The 13,823-nt window shown below is 54.1% G+C and overlaps 1 protein-coding gene across 1 annotated transcript in view; it reads right to left on the bottom strand.

The window, feature by feature from the left end:
• Window positions 1-11,826, bottom strand: part of WSB2 (WD repeat and SOCS box containing 2) — a 19,804-nt gene extending 7,978 nt beyond the window's left edge. Inside the window, exons 1-4 of the mRNA XM_074973130.1 lie at window positions 11,727-11,826; window positions 5,118-5,289; window positions 2,434-2,669; window positions 346-477 (exon numbers count right to left, since the gene is read on the bottom strand). Coding sequence (XP_074829231.1) covers window positions 346-477; window positions 2,434-2,669; window positions 5,118-5,289; window positions 11,727-11,769 — 583 coding nt within the window. The 5' untranslated portion in view covers window positions 11,770-11,826. The remainder of the gene's footprint in view (window positions 1-345; window positions 478-2,433; window positions 2,670-5,117; window positions 5,290-11,726) is intronic.
• Window positions 11,827-13,823: the final 1,997 nt, after the last annotated feature.

A 13,823-nucleotide genomic window follows, 5' to 3' on the forward strand; every position in this document is an offset into this window, starting at 1 on the left:
GGGGGGGGGGGGTTGGCACAGCACCCGCTCCCGAGCTAGCTGCAGCTGCGGGGCTGGGGCACACAGTCCAGGCTCCAACCCCAGCCATAGGCGCACGGCCCTGGGAAGCCTTAAGGGGGGCGCACGGCCCCCTCTGCAGCCTCGGCCGCAGGGCAGGGCACGCAGCCCCGGCCACAGCCCCCGCCACAAGCCACTGATAGCTGAAGCCAAAGAAGTCACAGAGGTCCGGTTAAAGTCACGGAATCCGTGACTGCCGTGACCAAATCGTAGCCTTACTCGTAACGACCTGAGAGTCTGAGACCCACCACCTGAACACCCCCCGGGGACGTGTGCACTCACTCATACCATCTCTGCTCAGGTCCCAGATGCGGAGGGTCTTGTCCCGGGATGCAGAGACTAGAATCAGGCTTCCATTGGGAGTGAAGCTCAGGTCCCTCACGACGTCCAGGTGCCCGGAGAGACTGAAAAGCAAGCGCCCTGCAGACACGAGCACACAGCTCAGTACGGTCTCACCATGGGCACAGACACAAGCGTGTCTCGCCTCGCCTGCAGGAACGCAGCCTGCGTTGGACAGACGTGCTCGTCAGGGCAGCTCCAGGGACACACATCCCTTGCTGCCAGCTGCACTTTCCAGCTTCGAGGGCATTGCTAAAGCTGGCGAGGGATGTAGTCTAAAACACGGGGCAAAGTTTCGTTAGCCACCAGCAAACTCCTATTGCCCTAAGGATTACGGACGCAGCCTGTCCCACGCTACCAGGAAGCGAGACGGTGGGCAAAACGTCAAGTTCACAGAACGTCAATGTTACTGGCTACTCCTGTGGGAGAATGGGCAGGCGTCCCAGCCTGCCTGTCTCCTCTGCCCCCAGGCCATCCCCACTGGCAGGGAGTGGCCACTGTAGTTCTGATCTGCTGCCCAGAAGGAGAAGGGGACCCGTAGTGGTAACAGAGAAGGCAGGCTCAGTGACCCACCCACCACAGCCATGGCTAGCTCTCCTACTTCCTCACGCAAGCAGAGGCTGGGAGGGAAGGTTTGGAATGGCTGCTGCCAGATGATTTAGAAGCAGCACTGACAGGTTCAAGGGGCATGCTGGGCCAGACCAGGCCAGCTCGGATCGGAGAAGAGCTGCAATGTGAGAATCAGAGCTGGGGAATACTAGGAATCATAGAATATCAGGGTTGGAAGGGACCTCAGGAGGTCATCTAGTCCAACCCCCTGCCCAAAGCAGGACCAACACCAACTAAATCATCCCAGCTAGGGCTTTGTCAAGCCTGACCTTAAAAACTTCTAAGAAAGGAGATTCCACCACCTCCCTAGGTAACCCATTCCAGTGCTTCACCACCCTCCTAGTGAAAAAGGTTTTCCTAATATCCAACCGAAACCTCCCGCAATGCAACTTGAGACCATTACTCCTCGTTCTGTCATCTGGTACCACTGAGAACAGTCTAGATCCATCCTCTTTGGAACCCCCTTTCAGGTAGTTGAAAGCATCTATCAAATCCCCCCTCATTCTTCTCTTCTGCAGACTAAACAATCCCAGTTCCCTCAGCCTCTCCTCAGAAGTCATGTGCTCCAGCCCCCTAATCATTTTTGTTGCCCTCCACTGGACGCTTTTCAATTTTTCCACATCCTTTTTGTAGTGTGGGGCCCAAAACTGGACATGGTAACTCCAGATGAGGCCTCACTAATGTCGAATAGAGGGGAATGATCTCGTCCCTCGATCTGCTGGCAATGCCCCAACTTATACATCCCAAAATACCATTGGCCTTCTTGGCAACAAGGGCACACTGTTGACTCATATACAGCTTCTCGTCCACTGTCACCCCTAGGTCCTTTTCTGCAGCACTGCTGCCTAGCCCCTCGGTCCCTAGTCTGTAGCGGTGCATGGGATTCTTCCGTCCTAAGTGCAGGACTCTACACTTGTCCTTGTTGAACCTCATCAGATTTCTTTAGGCCCAATCCTCTCATTTGTCTAGGTCCCTCTGTATCCTATCCCTACCCTCCAGCATATCTACCACTCCTCCCAGTTTAGTGTCATCTGCAAACTTGCTGAGGGTGCAATCCACACCATCCTCCAGATCATTAATGAAGATATTGAACAAAACTGGCCTCAGGACCGACCCTTGGGGCACTCCACTTGATACCAGCTGCCAACTGGACATGGAGCCATTTATCACTATCCACTGAGCCCGACGATCTAGCCAGCTTTCTATCCACCTTATAGTCCAACATGCTCAGGGGCCCAGAAAAGCTCCATGGGTGGAGGAGAATGGGGAGAGGCAGGCAGAGACTGTCTAGCTCCCTCCGGGATACAGCGAGTGCAGGGCTACTGCAGGACGAAGTGATGCCCCTATCCTTCTCCTCAGGAGCTGGATTAATCCAACAGATTTAAGCCACCCCAACCCCCGCCCCCCAACCCACACACACACACTCACCTGTTTGCACCTCCCAGACTTTAATCTGCCCGTCATTGAGTCCCGTGGCGAGGATCAGACAGGACCGACCCGGAGCCGGCTGGCCGTCCCACTCCTTAGCGCCATACGGAGGCCAAGAGCTGAAGGCCAGCCCCCACACAATCTGGCCACATTCCAGCGTCTTCTCCTTCGCGCCCCCTCCGCCTCTCACGTCGGCTTTGACGCCACGGTTCTTGCGTTCAGAGGCTTTGCAGCTTCTGCAGAGAGCAGAGGATTGTCGGGTCATACAGCAGCTGCAGGTGCTGCCTCGTCCTCCCCCACCCACCCTAATTCACTCTAGGGGAACCAGAGCCTACTGCACGCAGCTAGGTAGGCGTGGCTCGGGGGCTGTGTCTGCACCAGGGATTTCAGCTAGCAGTGGCCAGACTCAGGAGGAAGCTCCCTAGCGTAGGCAAGCGAAGACACAGTTTAAACCAATGTCGTTTGCCCTGCCTGAAACCAGAGGAAGCTCTCTGGTCAAACCAGAGCTTTGTCTGTGTGTCTGGCCCTAGGTGGGGCTGATCCTCTAGAAGGCCTCAGCAGAGCTGATTACAGACAAGCTTTGACAACTCGGACCACTCCAGCACAGCTGCTTTTACAGTTCAAAGAGTGTCGCTGCTTACTCTTCTAAAATTCTTGTCCCATCTGGATCTACTCGCTCTCCCCAAACAGACCAGCCACGGGGCTACCTTCCTGCCCGTAACAGGGGCACATAGCTCAGCTTGGGGTCATTAACTTGGCTCCTTAACTTAGCAGGTGCACAGGACAGCTGAATGAAAGCCATACGGGAAGAGGAAGGATGGGCCAGGGATTCACTGGCCTGGGACTCAGGAGACCTGCATTCAGTTTCCTGCTCTGCCACAGACTCCATGTGATCTTGGGTGAGTCACTTAGCCTGTGTACCTCAGTTCCCCATCTGCAGCAGGGGACAATAGCACTGCCCTGCCACACAGGTGAGGTGTGGTGCTCAGGTACTACGGGAATGGGGGCCAGACAAGTACCATGGGTAGAGAGGTGCCCTTGCCAGGCCGTCAGCGTAGGGAGGGGTGCCAACTTGAAACCAGATCTCCCAGCACCTCCTGTATGTTGCTACTTCACCCTAAGACCCTTCAAATGTCAAGGAAGGAATCCTCCTTCTCAAGCTTTGGTTCACTCCCCCACACCCTGACTTCCCACCCCAAGTGAAGTTCCCATGTCCCTGTTTGCCTACGAGGCAGTGGACCCAGCAACGCAGAACTGAACTGCCCCTCTCTTCTCTCCCAGGAGGCTGCAACATCCCCGATAAAAGGGCAAGGACCACCCACCCAGGGACACACCTCAGGGATTTTACCTTCTTACTCAATCAGTTCTCCAGTCTATTTATTCGTAGAACTCAGTGCACAGAAAGCTGCTTTTCAACCGAACAGCTTGAAGCACCATCTCCTGTGTTAAGTGACTAACCCTACCACTTTGATAATGGAGTGGGGATTTTCCAGTGAAGCATGATTAGTTAAAGTGTCTGGGGCTGTCCACAAATTACATAACATATTTTTGGGGATTTTCAAGACCCACCACGCCCATGTAACCCTTTGTAACACTGAAACAAACATGAAAAATGAAGGACTCACCCACCCCCTGATGCGTTACATAATTCATGGACAGCCCCTTTACAGTGAAATCTGACCATTCAAGGGACTGACAAAAACAGACTGCTTAATGCAGATAGTTTTCCAGCACAGGGGGAGGGAGGGAAACTGAGGCACGAGGTCTCTGAAGACAGGATGGCTGCTTAGCTGAGGTGATCTCTTGCAAAGGTTTCATTCTCCAATTAAAAAAAGCCAAAACCAAGCAAGTTAACCCATAAAAGGGATGAGGTTTCATAGCTGCAGGCTCAGGGGAGCATTTCCTTTGCAGAAGATTTGGTGACATGTTACCAGAAGAATGCACAGAGCAATGCCAGTTAACAAGACAGCAAGCTCCCAGGGTGGTCTGATAGTGAGAGGGAGGCATGCAGGAAGGTTTCAGAGTAACAGCCGTGTTAGTCTGTATTCGCAAAAAGGAGTACTTGTGGCACCTTGGTTAGTCTCTAAGGTGCCACAAGTACTCCTTTTCTTGCATGCAGGAAGGTTAAACTGGTGTGGTGGTGATAGGGAATCCCTTGGCTTTTGACTGCCCGTTAGCGCTCCCAAGCTTACCTATCGCTTTATCTGTAATCTCAGCCTCGGTGGCTAGTCCTGCAAACGCCACATGCTCTGTCTAGCGGAGCTGGTTCTGACGCAGCAGGGTGAACAGGAATCCTTCACTGCTCCAGCTGGGTGTTCTCCTGGGAGCTTATGGTGCGGGGATCTTTAAGAGAGTCCTGTAACATGGCTCAGCAGAGCTCTCTGAGGGGCCCTAACAGCACCCAGACTCAGCTGTTACAGCACCTATTAGGGGGCACCTAGACTCCCTTGATGGCTGGTTTATGGGAGGACACTGCTAACCCCACGGATCAATTCACCCGGGAGGGATGGACCCTGATGCTGCAGGAGCTATGGGAGGCCTCGTTTAATCTCCAGTCCTTTGCCTTCCTTAACCCCTGCTTGCTGAGCCCTGAGGGACGTTGAGTGAGAGGGCCACAGAAGAGCAGCCAACGGACTCTAGCAGGAGAGACGCCCTCCCTCTCCGAGCCGCCGCAGGGTACTTACAGTTCAGCTTCCTCCAACGGCCAAGGGATCAGCTTGACGATACAGTGACCCTGAGACCAGGCAAACCAGGTGCCATCTGGGGAAAACGCAACGCTCCACGTCTCGCAGCTCGCCTTCCAGTCGTATTGCTGGGGTCGCCCTGGCTTCAGCTCTGCCAGCAGGAGAGGCTCGTCTGGGGAACAAGATGGCACAGTTACTCACAGAGCATGCGACAGGGCTAACCATCCACCCAAGACCACGCACACGTGTGGGGATGGCAGCGTTGCCAAGCCGAGGACCGGCAGCAATCATGAGGCCGTGCGAGCAACAGCATAGTCTAGTGGCTGGAGTATGGGGACTGGGCCTCCCAAATTCTAACCCCAGCTCTGACATTCCCTCTGCAAGCTTAGGGCGAGTCACTTCGGGCCCTGTCCTGCTCCCACTGAATTCAGCGGGGCAGCATTGGGCCCCCCAGACCACATTTTCAAGACATAGAATCATAGAATATCAGGGTTGGAAGGGACCTCAGGAGGTCATCTAGTCCAACCCCCTGCTCAAAGCAGGACCAACCCCCAACTAAATCAACATTAAGGACCAGCTGAAGATGTCAATGTATTTTGAGAAAAAGCAGCCCCCATGAAAGCTTTGTGAAAGCTCCCACAGCAGAGTATCATGCATAGGCTGATGTATAGGGCACCAGCCTGTGAGGCAGGAGACCCGAGTTCTATTCCCAGTGCTACTGTGTGGCCTTCAGCAAGTCACCCCAGGCCAGATTTGTGAAGATATTCAGGTGTGGAATGCTTTGAGGGCTCTGGGTGATGAGCTCTGTAATTATTTAAATACTAACTGGCTCAGCCTCCTACTAGCAACCGCTCTACTGCCGGGCTCTGGTTGCTGTTCTGCTTTAGCGCTCCCAAGATTTGCCACTTTAGACGTTAAACACCACATATCCGACTCTGGCGGCTAGTCCAGCCAGAGGCTGGAACTGCCAATGGCACAGGCTCCTCTTCAGAAGCCTCAAGAATCCCTGTTTGAATCTGAGACTTATAGCCTTGCGTAAAATGGGCTTGTTACCCATGGCCAGAATCAACCCAGCGAGCTCCCTTGGAGGGGGGTGGGAGGGAGGTCTCACGGTCCAAGGTGGGCTCTTCAGATTGGACACATGGGCCTATATCTCCCCTCCCCGCAACACAATCTCTCAGCCCCTCATTGAGCTCAGTTACAGCATACAGAAGAGGTCATCCTTACCAATGAACAGTGTACTTTTACCATACCAGAAGTACACAGTAGGAGCTTTTCATAAGGGCACCGGGAGGCAATTCAGCTGGTTAGGTCACATTGCATCCTATTAAACCGGCCACCTGCTGCATCGCTGCTTTTTAAACAACAGATTCCCTTTACGTTCATGTGAAAATTTACCGTCACTGAACTAGACCAACCTACTGCCCAGAGTCCTGCAACAAACATAGAACCTCAGAGTTACAAACACCAGAGTTACAACTGACCAGTCAACCGCACACCTCCTCTGGAGCCAGAAGTTCGCAATCAGGCAGCAGCAGAGAGACCCCAAAAAAGCAAAGACAGTACAGTACTGTGTTAAATGTAAACTAATAAAAAAATAAAAGGGAACGTTTAAAAAAGATTTGAGACGGTAAGGAAACTGTCTCTGGGCTTGTTTCATTTAAATTAAGATGGTGAAAGGCAGCATTTTTCTTCTGCACAGTAAAGTTTCAAAGCTGGATTAAGTCAACGTTCAGTTATAAACTTTTGAAAGAACAACCGTAACATTTTGTTCAGAGTTCGGAACATTTCAGAGTTATGAACAGCCTCCATTCCCGAGGGGTTCGTAACTCTGCACTTCTACAGTACTTCAAGCCCGAAACAGAATGAGGCCCTTACTCCAAAACAGCCTTGATGCGGAAAACTTTCCTGGCCAGCCACTGCGCCAAGCTGAGCAATGGTTTTGTAACATGGACAAACACCCTCCAGGGGTTAGGCTGACACCACATGACTCATTCTCCCCTGTGAGCTAAACTACATTTGAAACCAGAACTCTGGGACGAGACACAAGAGTGTATTTGCCAGAAGAAGCTCGCAATGGGCGACCGGGGATGGATCACTTGATGATTACCTGTTCTGTTCATTCCCTTTGGGGCACCTGGTATTGGCCACTACAGGAAGACAGGATACTGGGCTAGATGGACCATTGGTCTGACCCAGTATGGCCGTTCTTATGTTCTTCTTAAACCACTGCACTACCTAGCCTTCCAAATAGGAGTTCAAACACTGGATCTGCTTGGGACAGCAAACCCCAAGTCTTAGCAATCTAGGCAGCCAGGAACCATGACTCCAACTTTCCTGTATACTAACCTTTGCTCAGGTGAATAAGACTTCAAAGTACATTAATATCAATGGAACATTAGCCCCAGCAGAACGCTGGAAACTACCTTATGCTAAATGACATCAAAACCCAGGATGAAAGGAGACTGCAGTAGTGCAATGATACAGGCCTAGAGGATTAGCAGAGTAGGCTAAAGCCAAGGCTGAGCATGGGAATGGAGGCATGTACTCACTGCTCGTCCACTTCCAGGCCTCTGAGCACAGGTTGCCAGTCACAGGGCTTTTCTGAGGTAGCCAACAAATTCGTTTTCACTTGTAACCCAGTTCAGGATTTGAACCCAGCTCTCCAGAAACTACGCTAGGGCACTAACCCACAGCAATGCTGGTGTCCAGTTTTACACTGCAAGGGATTTGGAAAGTGACCTGCAAAGGGAAAAAGGGGGGGCAGGGGAGCAGGGGGACTGTGCCCTTTTTTGATACTTTGCAATGAGGGAGAGTTCCTCGGTGAATCTTGGATTGTTGATTTCGGAAGAGTTGAAAAAAAATCAGAAGGGAGCCCTCTCCAGCCCTCCACGAGCGGAGCTTGGTCCCTGTGGGGCATCCCCAGGAGCAGAGAGGGGCAAGGGGAAGAGGAGAATCTTTAATTTGGTCTCACCTAGCTACCCAGGCGATGACACTGTATGCTGAAAGAGGCAGCAGGTGCACATAACATTCTAACGCGCCCAGGAACATTTGGGCAATCAGATGGTTCAATGGGACGCTCACAATAACCACTCTATAGAAGAGAGATGTTGTATGAACTGGAACACTTCATTACCACCACTCTAATCTGGTAAGGGACAGAACAAGGGTATTGTAGGACATTAATAGCAGCTCCCGCAGTTCCATTCTCATCTTTATACCAAACCGGAACAGCTATTGGCCCAGCACTACTGCACTCAGTGAGACTGGATGTCAGTGCCTCGGACACCAGACTAAGAGACCAGGTTTCTAGTCCCACTCTGTCACAGACTCACTCTGACCTTGAGCAAATCACGTCGCCTCTGTGCCTCAGTTTCCCCCAACTGCAAAATGGGGATATCACCACTTACTTTGGGAATCTGGGAGAGGTGACAATTCATTGAACCTTACAATGCAGTTTGAGAACCCTGGATGGAAGATGCTACCAGAGCGCACTGTACAATAATCACACTGACAATGCCCCAAAACTAATTAGTACGTTACTTTCCAATTCGGTTTTGACTGGCAGCGTGACAGTAGTTTATATGTAAATAGCACCTCTCATCCCAATTGATTCCAGAGCCTTTTAGAAACTTCAAACCCAGACCACCACTGAAATGCAGCCACTTCTAGGGTGGCAACAGATATACGCCACATTGCACAACCGGGGAGAGGAAACTCCAGGCCAAAACAGCAGTACAAGCCACTACTCTTACCAAAGGAACCCTGGGACATAATCAGTATGTAGAACAGGAAACATCTTGGTTGAGACCCTCAAGCCATTATGACCATTTGCAATTTTCCCCAGTATTAGATTTCAGAGAATGGGTGTGAAAGATACATTCGGAAAAAATGTACAGCTTAATAAACAATTGCAACAGGGACAGAGAAGTTGTCCACTTTAATATGGCTTTTCCATAACATGCCGGTCTCACACACACACAGAAAAATCTAATACCAACAAATGGATACAGTATAGTTACTGATTTGTAGCAGGAGATTGGTAGGTTTTAAATACAAACTGTATACTGATAAAATACCACTGTCTGACACTGACCATGAAGTTACATTTCACCCCTCAAAAAGTGAAGGTAAATGCCTCCCGTAACATATGATGTAAGAATAGGGCTACCCATTTATAAGCATAAAGATTATCTATTCCCTTTTCTCCCCATCCCCATTGCAACCCCAGCAACAGCTACCCCTGAGAGAGGCTTTCCCACGTCAGCAGAATGAATGGAGAGGTCTCCTAAGGGCCATCTACGCTAGGAAATTCACCTATTACTGAAAATGCTTTTCATCCAGCCTCAGCTCCTTTGTGAAATGTTTTTTCTCTGGTCTACATTAGCCTTTAAACCATTTTCAACACCTTCCATGACTGACAACCATTGTCAGCGTGGGTTCGGTTTCCTAGTGAAGACATGTCTGCTCAAAAGCAGGAGATTGCTGCAGGTGCAGCCACTGTGTATTGAATGGTTTATTGCCGTGATTATCTCTGCAACCATCACGCACATCCTCATGGCAACACGGCTTTGAACAGAACCATTTACACACAGTAGGCCTGGTTTTCTGCAGTGTGGCGTCAGTGGGAGATATATGGGTTATCAGCATTCCTGAAAATCGCCCCCATAGCAGCACATTCTGGGACTCCTGGCCCAGAGCACACACCACTGGTGCAAGGAGCAGGGGCTGTGGGATTATTTCCCTGGCTGTGGGATGGAAATAAGACCACCACATGCAGCCGTGCAATTGCAACACTTGTTCTTTCTCTGGACAGAAAAACACCCACTGTAGACTGCATGGACTCAGCGGGACACTGCTGAAGACCTATTCCGAAGTGTGCAGCCAGTCCTTAAACCCAACCCTCATCAAACGCCTGGGACACCTGCTGCGTGTAGATACAAGGTGTTCCCAGCCATCGTTTCCTGAAATGCTTTTTTTTTTTTTTTTTTTTCTTTTCTTCCTCTTAAGGCAGACGGAGCCTTGCTGAGGAGCCAGCACACATCAAGCCCTGTGCACCCAGCTAACAACACAATTTAAGTGACCTGAGAGTAACCACATCCAAAAAACCCCCAAAAATACTCCTCTATCTGGAAAGGCTTTACCTGCTATTGTTTCAGGTAACCCCGAGGCCGCTGCACCTGACAGAGAAAGATTCTTCTCCATGGTGCCTTAAACGGCTCTCAGCCTTCAGTCCCTTCTCCCCCAAGCTCGGTTTGTTTGGGTCTTTCACACAGCAACAGGGGCAAGAAACCCTGAAACCGAGGACCAAGTGGCTGTACAGCCACTAAGCTTGGCAGAGGACTCAGCTGGGTAATGCATCTTAGACAGATCTTCTGAAATTGACTTGGGAGCGTCCCTCGAAAATCCGCCCCCATGTGCACCAAACAAGGGTAGGTGAAGCCCCCCCACGCCAAGAGCCACACCGAGGTGACCCCACCCCCACTGCTGTCCCCCCGGACAGGTTCACGCAGCTTCTCAGCACCGTAGGGAGGAGGCACAGTGCTGCCTGCCCCAGGACACAGGGTGCAGGGGAAGCAGAGATCCACCCGGACGCAGGGAGAGCTGCCAAGGGGGCTTTTGGGGGGCGAGGACTCTGCTGCCCGTGCTGCACTGCTGGGGGCGGGGGTAGGATCGTGCTTGGCAGGAAGGAGGACACTTTAGCTACCCCCAAATCAATCAGGGCTCCTGGGCATAGCAGGCAGGCTGTTTGTGAGGCCAAGCCAGTGCTGCTCCACTCCACTTCCCCCAGGACCCCAGGTCACCTGCCTCCCTCCCGCAGCTGCCTCCTGCTCTCCACATTACTGCCCCCCAACACCCTGTGTGCCCCCCTCCCTTTTCTCCGCCACACACTCCCCTTGCCAGTACTCCCTCCCCCATCCCCCACAGCACCCCATCCACACACCCCCACCTGTGCCCCCTCTCTGTCCCATCTGCACCCCCTCCAAACACTTCCCCTGTCCCCCACAGCACGCCCCATCCAAACACCCCCATCTGCGCCCCCTCCCTGCCCATTCTGCACCCCCTCCAGCCTCCCCCGTCCCCCACAGCACCCCCCATCCACACCCCTCTCCCTGCCCATTCCGCACCCCCTCCAGCCTCCCCCATCCCCGACAGCACCCCCCCATCCGCGCCCCTCTCCCTGCCCCATTCTGCACCCCCTCCAGCCTCCCCCATAGCACCCCCCATCCACGCCCCTCTCCCTGCCCATTCTGCACCCCGTCCAGCCTCCTCCATCCCCCACAGCACCCCCCATCCGTGCCCCCAATCCGCGCCCCTCTCCCTGCCCATTCCGCACCCTCTCCAGCCTCCCCCCGTCCCCCACAGCACCCCCCATCCACGCCCCTCTCCCTGCCCCATCTGCACACCCCCCCCCCCAGTGCCGCTGGAACAGTGTGTACAGCGGGGGGGCTGAGAGCCATTGAACCAAACTGCAAACCCTGGATATGACGGAAACCACTTCCAGCCCCCGCCCGGGCCCCCCTCCACCCCTACCCCAGCCCCCCTCCACCCCGCCCGGGCCCCGTCCGCCCCTACCCCAGCCCCAGCCCCCGCCCGGGCCCCCCTCACCTTCCGCCTCCAGCGCCGCGGTGCCTCCGGGTGGCGCCTCCATGTGTGCGCGGGCGGGCGGGGGGCAGGGGCGCCCCGGGAAGAGCCGAGACGGGAGCCCGGGGCCGTCGGCGGGGCCGGGCCCATTGAGCGCGGGGGGCCGGGGCCGGCCGGAGGGAGCCGGGGGCGCAGCCGGGCCGCGCTCAGCTGCTTCCCGTCACATGGCCGCGGGGGCGGCGGCGGCGGAGCCAGGCCCGGATCGCGGCGCTCGGAGCGGCGCGGGGGCGGGGACGCCTGGGGCCGGGCCCCGCTGCCCTGGGCCGGGCGGGGTCCCCCGGCGCCGAGCGGGGACCCCGGTTCTGCTGCCGGGTCCCGGGGTCTGTAGCCGTAGGGGGCCTGTGCTCGAGCGGCGCTTCTCAGCCACGAGTCCGGGGGCCCCATGAGCCGGTTTCAGGGCGGCCGCCCCGCGGGGCCAGCATGAGACTCGCCAGGGCCCCAAAGCCCAACCACAGGGGGCCGAAGCCTGAGCCTTGCAGGGCCCCGAGGCCGTGCCCTGCTTGCTGCCCCCTAACGCCGGGCCGGGCTTTCAGCTGCCGAAAGCCAGTTCCTGTGGCACGGGGGGGCCGTGGCGTTTTTATCGCATGTTGGGGGGGGTCTCAGGAGGAAAAAGGTGGCGAACCCCTGGCACCTTTACACTTGCTGGCACGCTGGGGTTGCCCTGGTCTCCCTGTTAACGGGGGAACCACATCCCTCACCCGCACAGTTACAGCAGTACAGAGCGGTGTAGCCCAGGCCTTAGGGTGCCAGGAGAGATTTTAAAACTCTGCACCCATTCAATGCACTTCCCCACCCACCACAAACTGACGCTTTGCACCCTTTGCTGAAGGGAAGCCAGGCTGCAGCCACAGGTAAACAGCAGATTGTATTGTGAGATAGGAACCAAGTGATCGCCAAACCACTGGAAACTAGGTAAAGGGGAAGGAGGCCAAAGAACCACCCTCTACCAGTCAGAACTGCATTCAAAGGAGATCAGGTCTTGGGCTCCTGTCAACAATCCGCTGAGCTTCTGGTGCTTCCACTTCACCCCAGCAAGCAGGTGTTTTTCCAAAGTAGAAGCCTACGGTCCTTGGTATTAATGTTACAGGGCTTGAGATGTCAGTGCAGGGGAAGAGCCTGAGGTTGAAACTAGCCAGCTGGCAAGAGCACACAGGCAGGAAAATCAGACTCTAATAGAAGCCAAGCCAGACTCACTGCATAGGATGTATCTGTGAGGAAGAAGGGATGGGGGCGGGAGGAAGGGGGAAGTAAGGTGAGCCTAATGGGCAGCACACATCAGAGCATCTGCGTTCAGGTCTGCAGGTTCTCTGGGGAAGGGTTGTTTCACTCTGCAACCCAGAAGTATTATGGCCACAGCAACCTCCGCCTCAATGGAGAGAGCAATTCCTCTCACTCCCCAGGCTGGGAGAGCACTCAGGGGTGTCCCAGAGCGGGGGAATACCTGGTAGCACTTGCTAGCCATGTCTTCTGGCCAGCAAAATGCATCGAGTGCCACTACTTATGGGGCTTCAGCAGAAGCTGTGCCGAGCACCGCAGGGCTGGAGGCAGGGGCTTCGATTCGTGTCAAACAACTGAGGGGGGTAGGGAACGTAGAACGGGGAGCAACTCACTGTGCTACCTGCACATGGGGTGTTCGGCCTTGTCTGCACATCAGCTTGCAGCCATTTAGCCAAACCAGTGCAGGCCCCTGCGTGGCCCCTTGGACGGAGCCATGTCGACATGGTTTATGTCCATTAAGGAATTAACTTCAGCTGGAGCAATATATGCTCTTTCTAACCTGACAGCCGTAGAGGAGTTTTGCATGTGTTTAACTAAACTGGTGCAGACAGGTTTATAGGAACACTAATGAGCTTGGCAAACATTACCATTTCCTGCTTTGTTAAGGGCTGGCTGTGCAGGTTCTGGCTTAGCTAGAGGTGCCTATCACGCACTGCGATAGGCACCTCTAGCTAAGGCCCCAGCAGAGCGAGAGCCATTGACAAATCAGAGTTAGTGAATATGTTTATGTCTCAGAAAAGGGACAGCTGCCCCCTCCCCTCTCCAGGCAGAAACGCAGAGCAG

Source organism: Natator depressus, chromosome 15 (genome assembly GCF_965152275.1).
Source record: "Natator depressus isolate rNatDep1 chromosome 15, rNatDep2.hap1, whole genome shotgun sequence".
Classification (NCBI taxonomy): Eukaryota; Metazoa; Chordata; order Testudines; family Cheloniidae; genus Natator; species Natator depressus.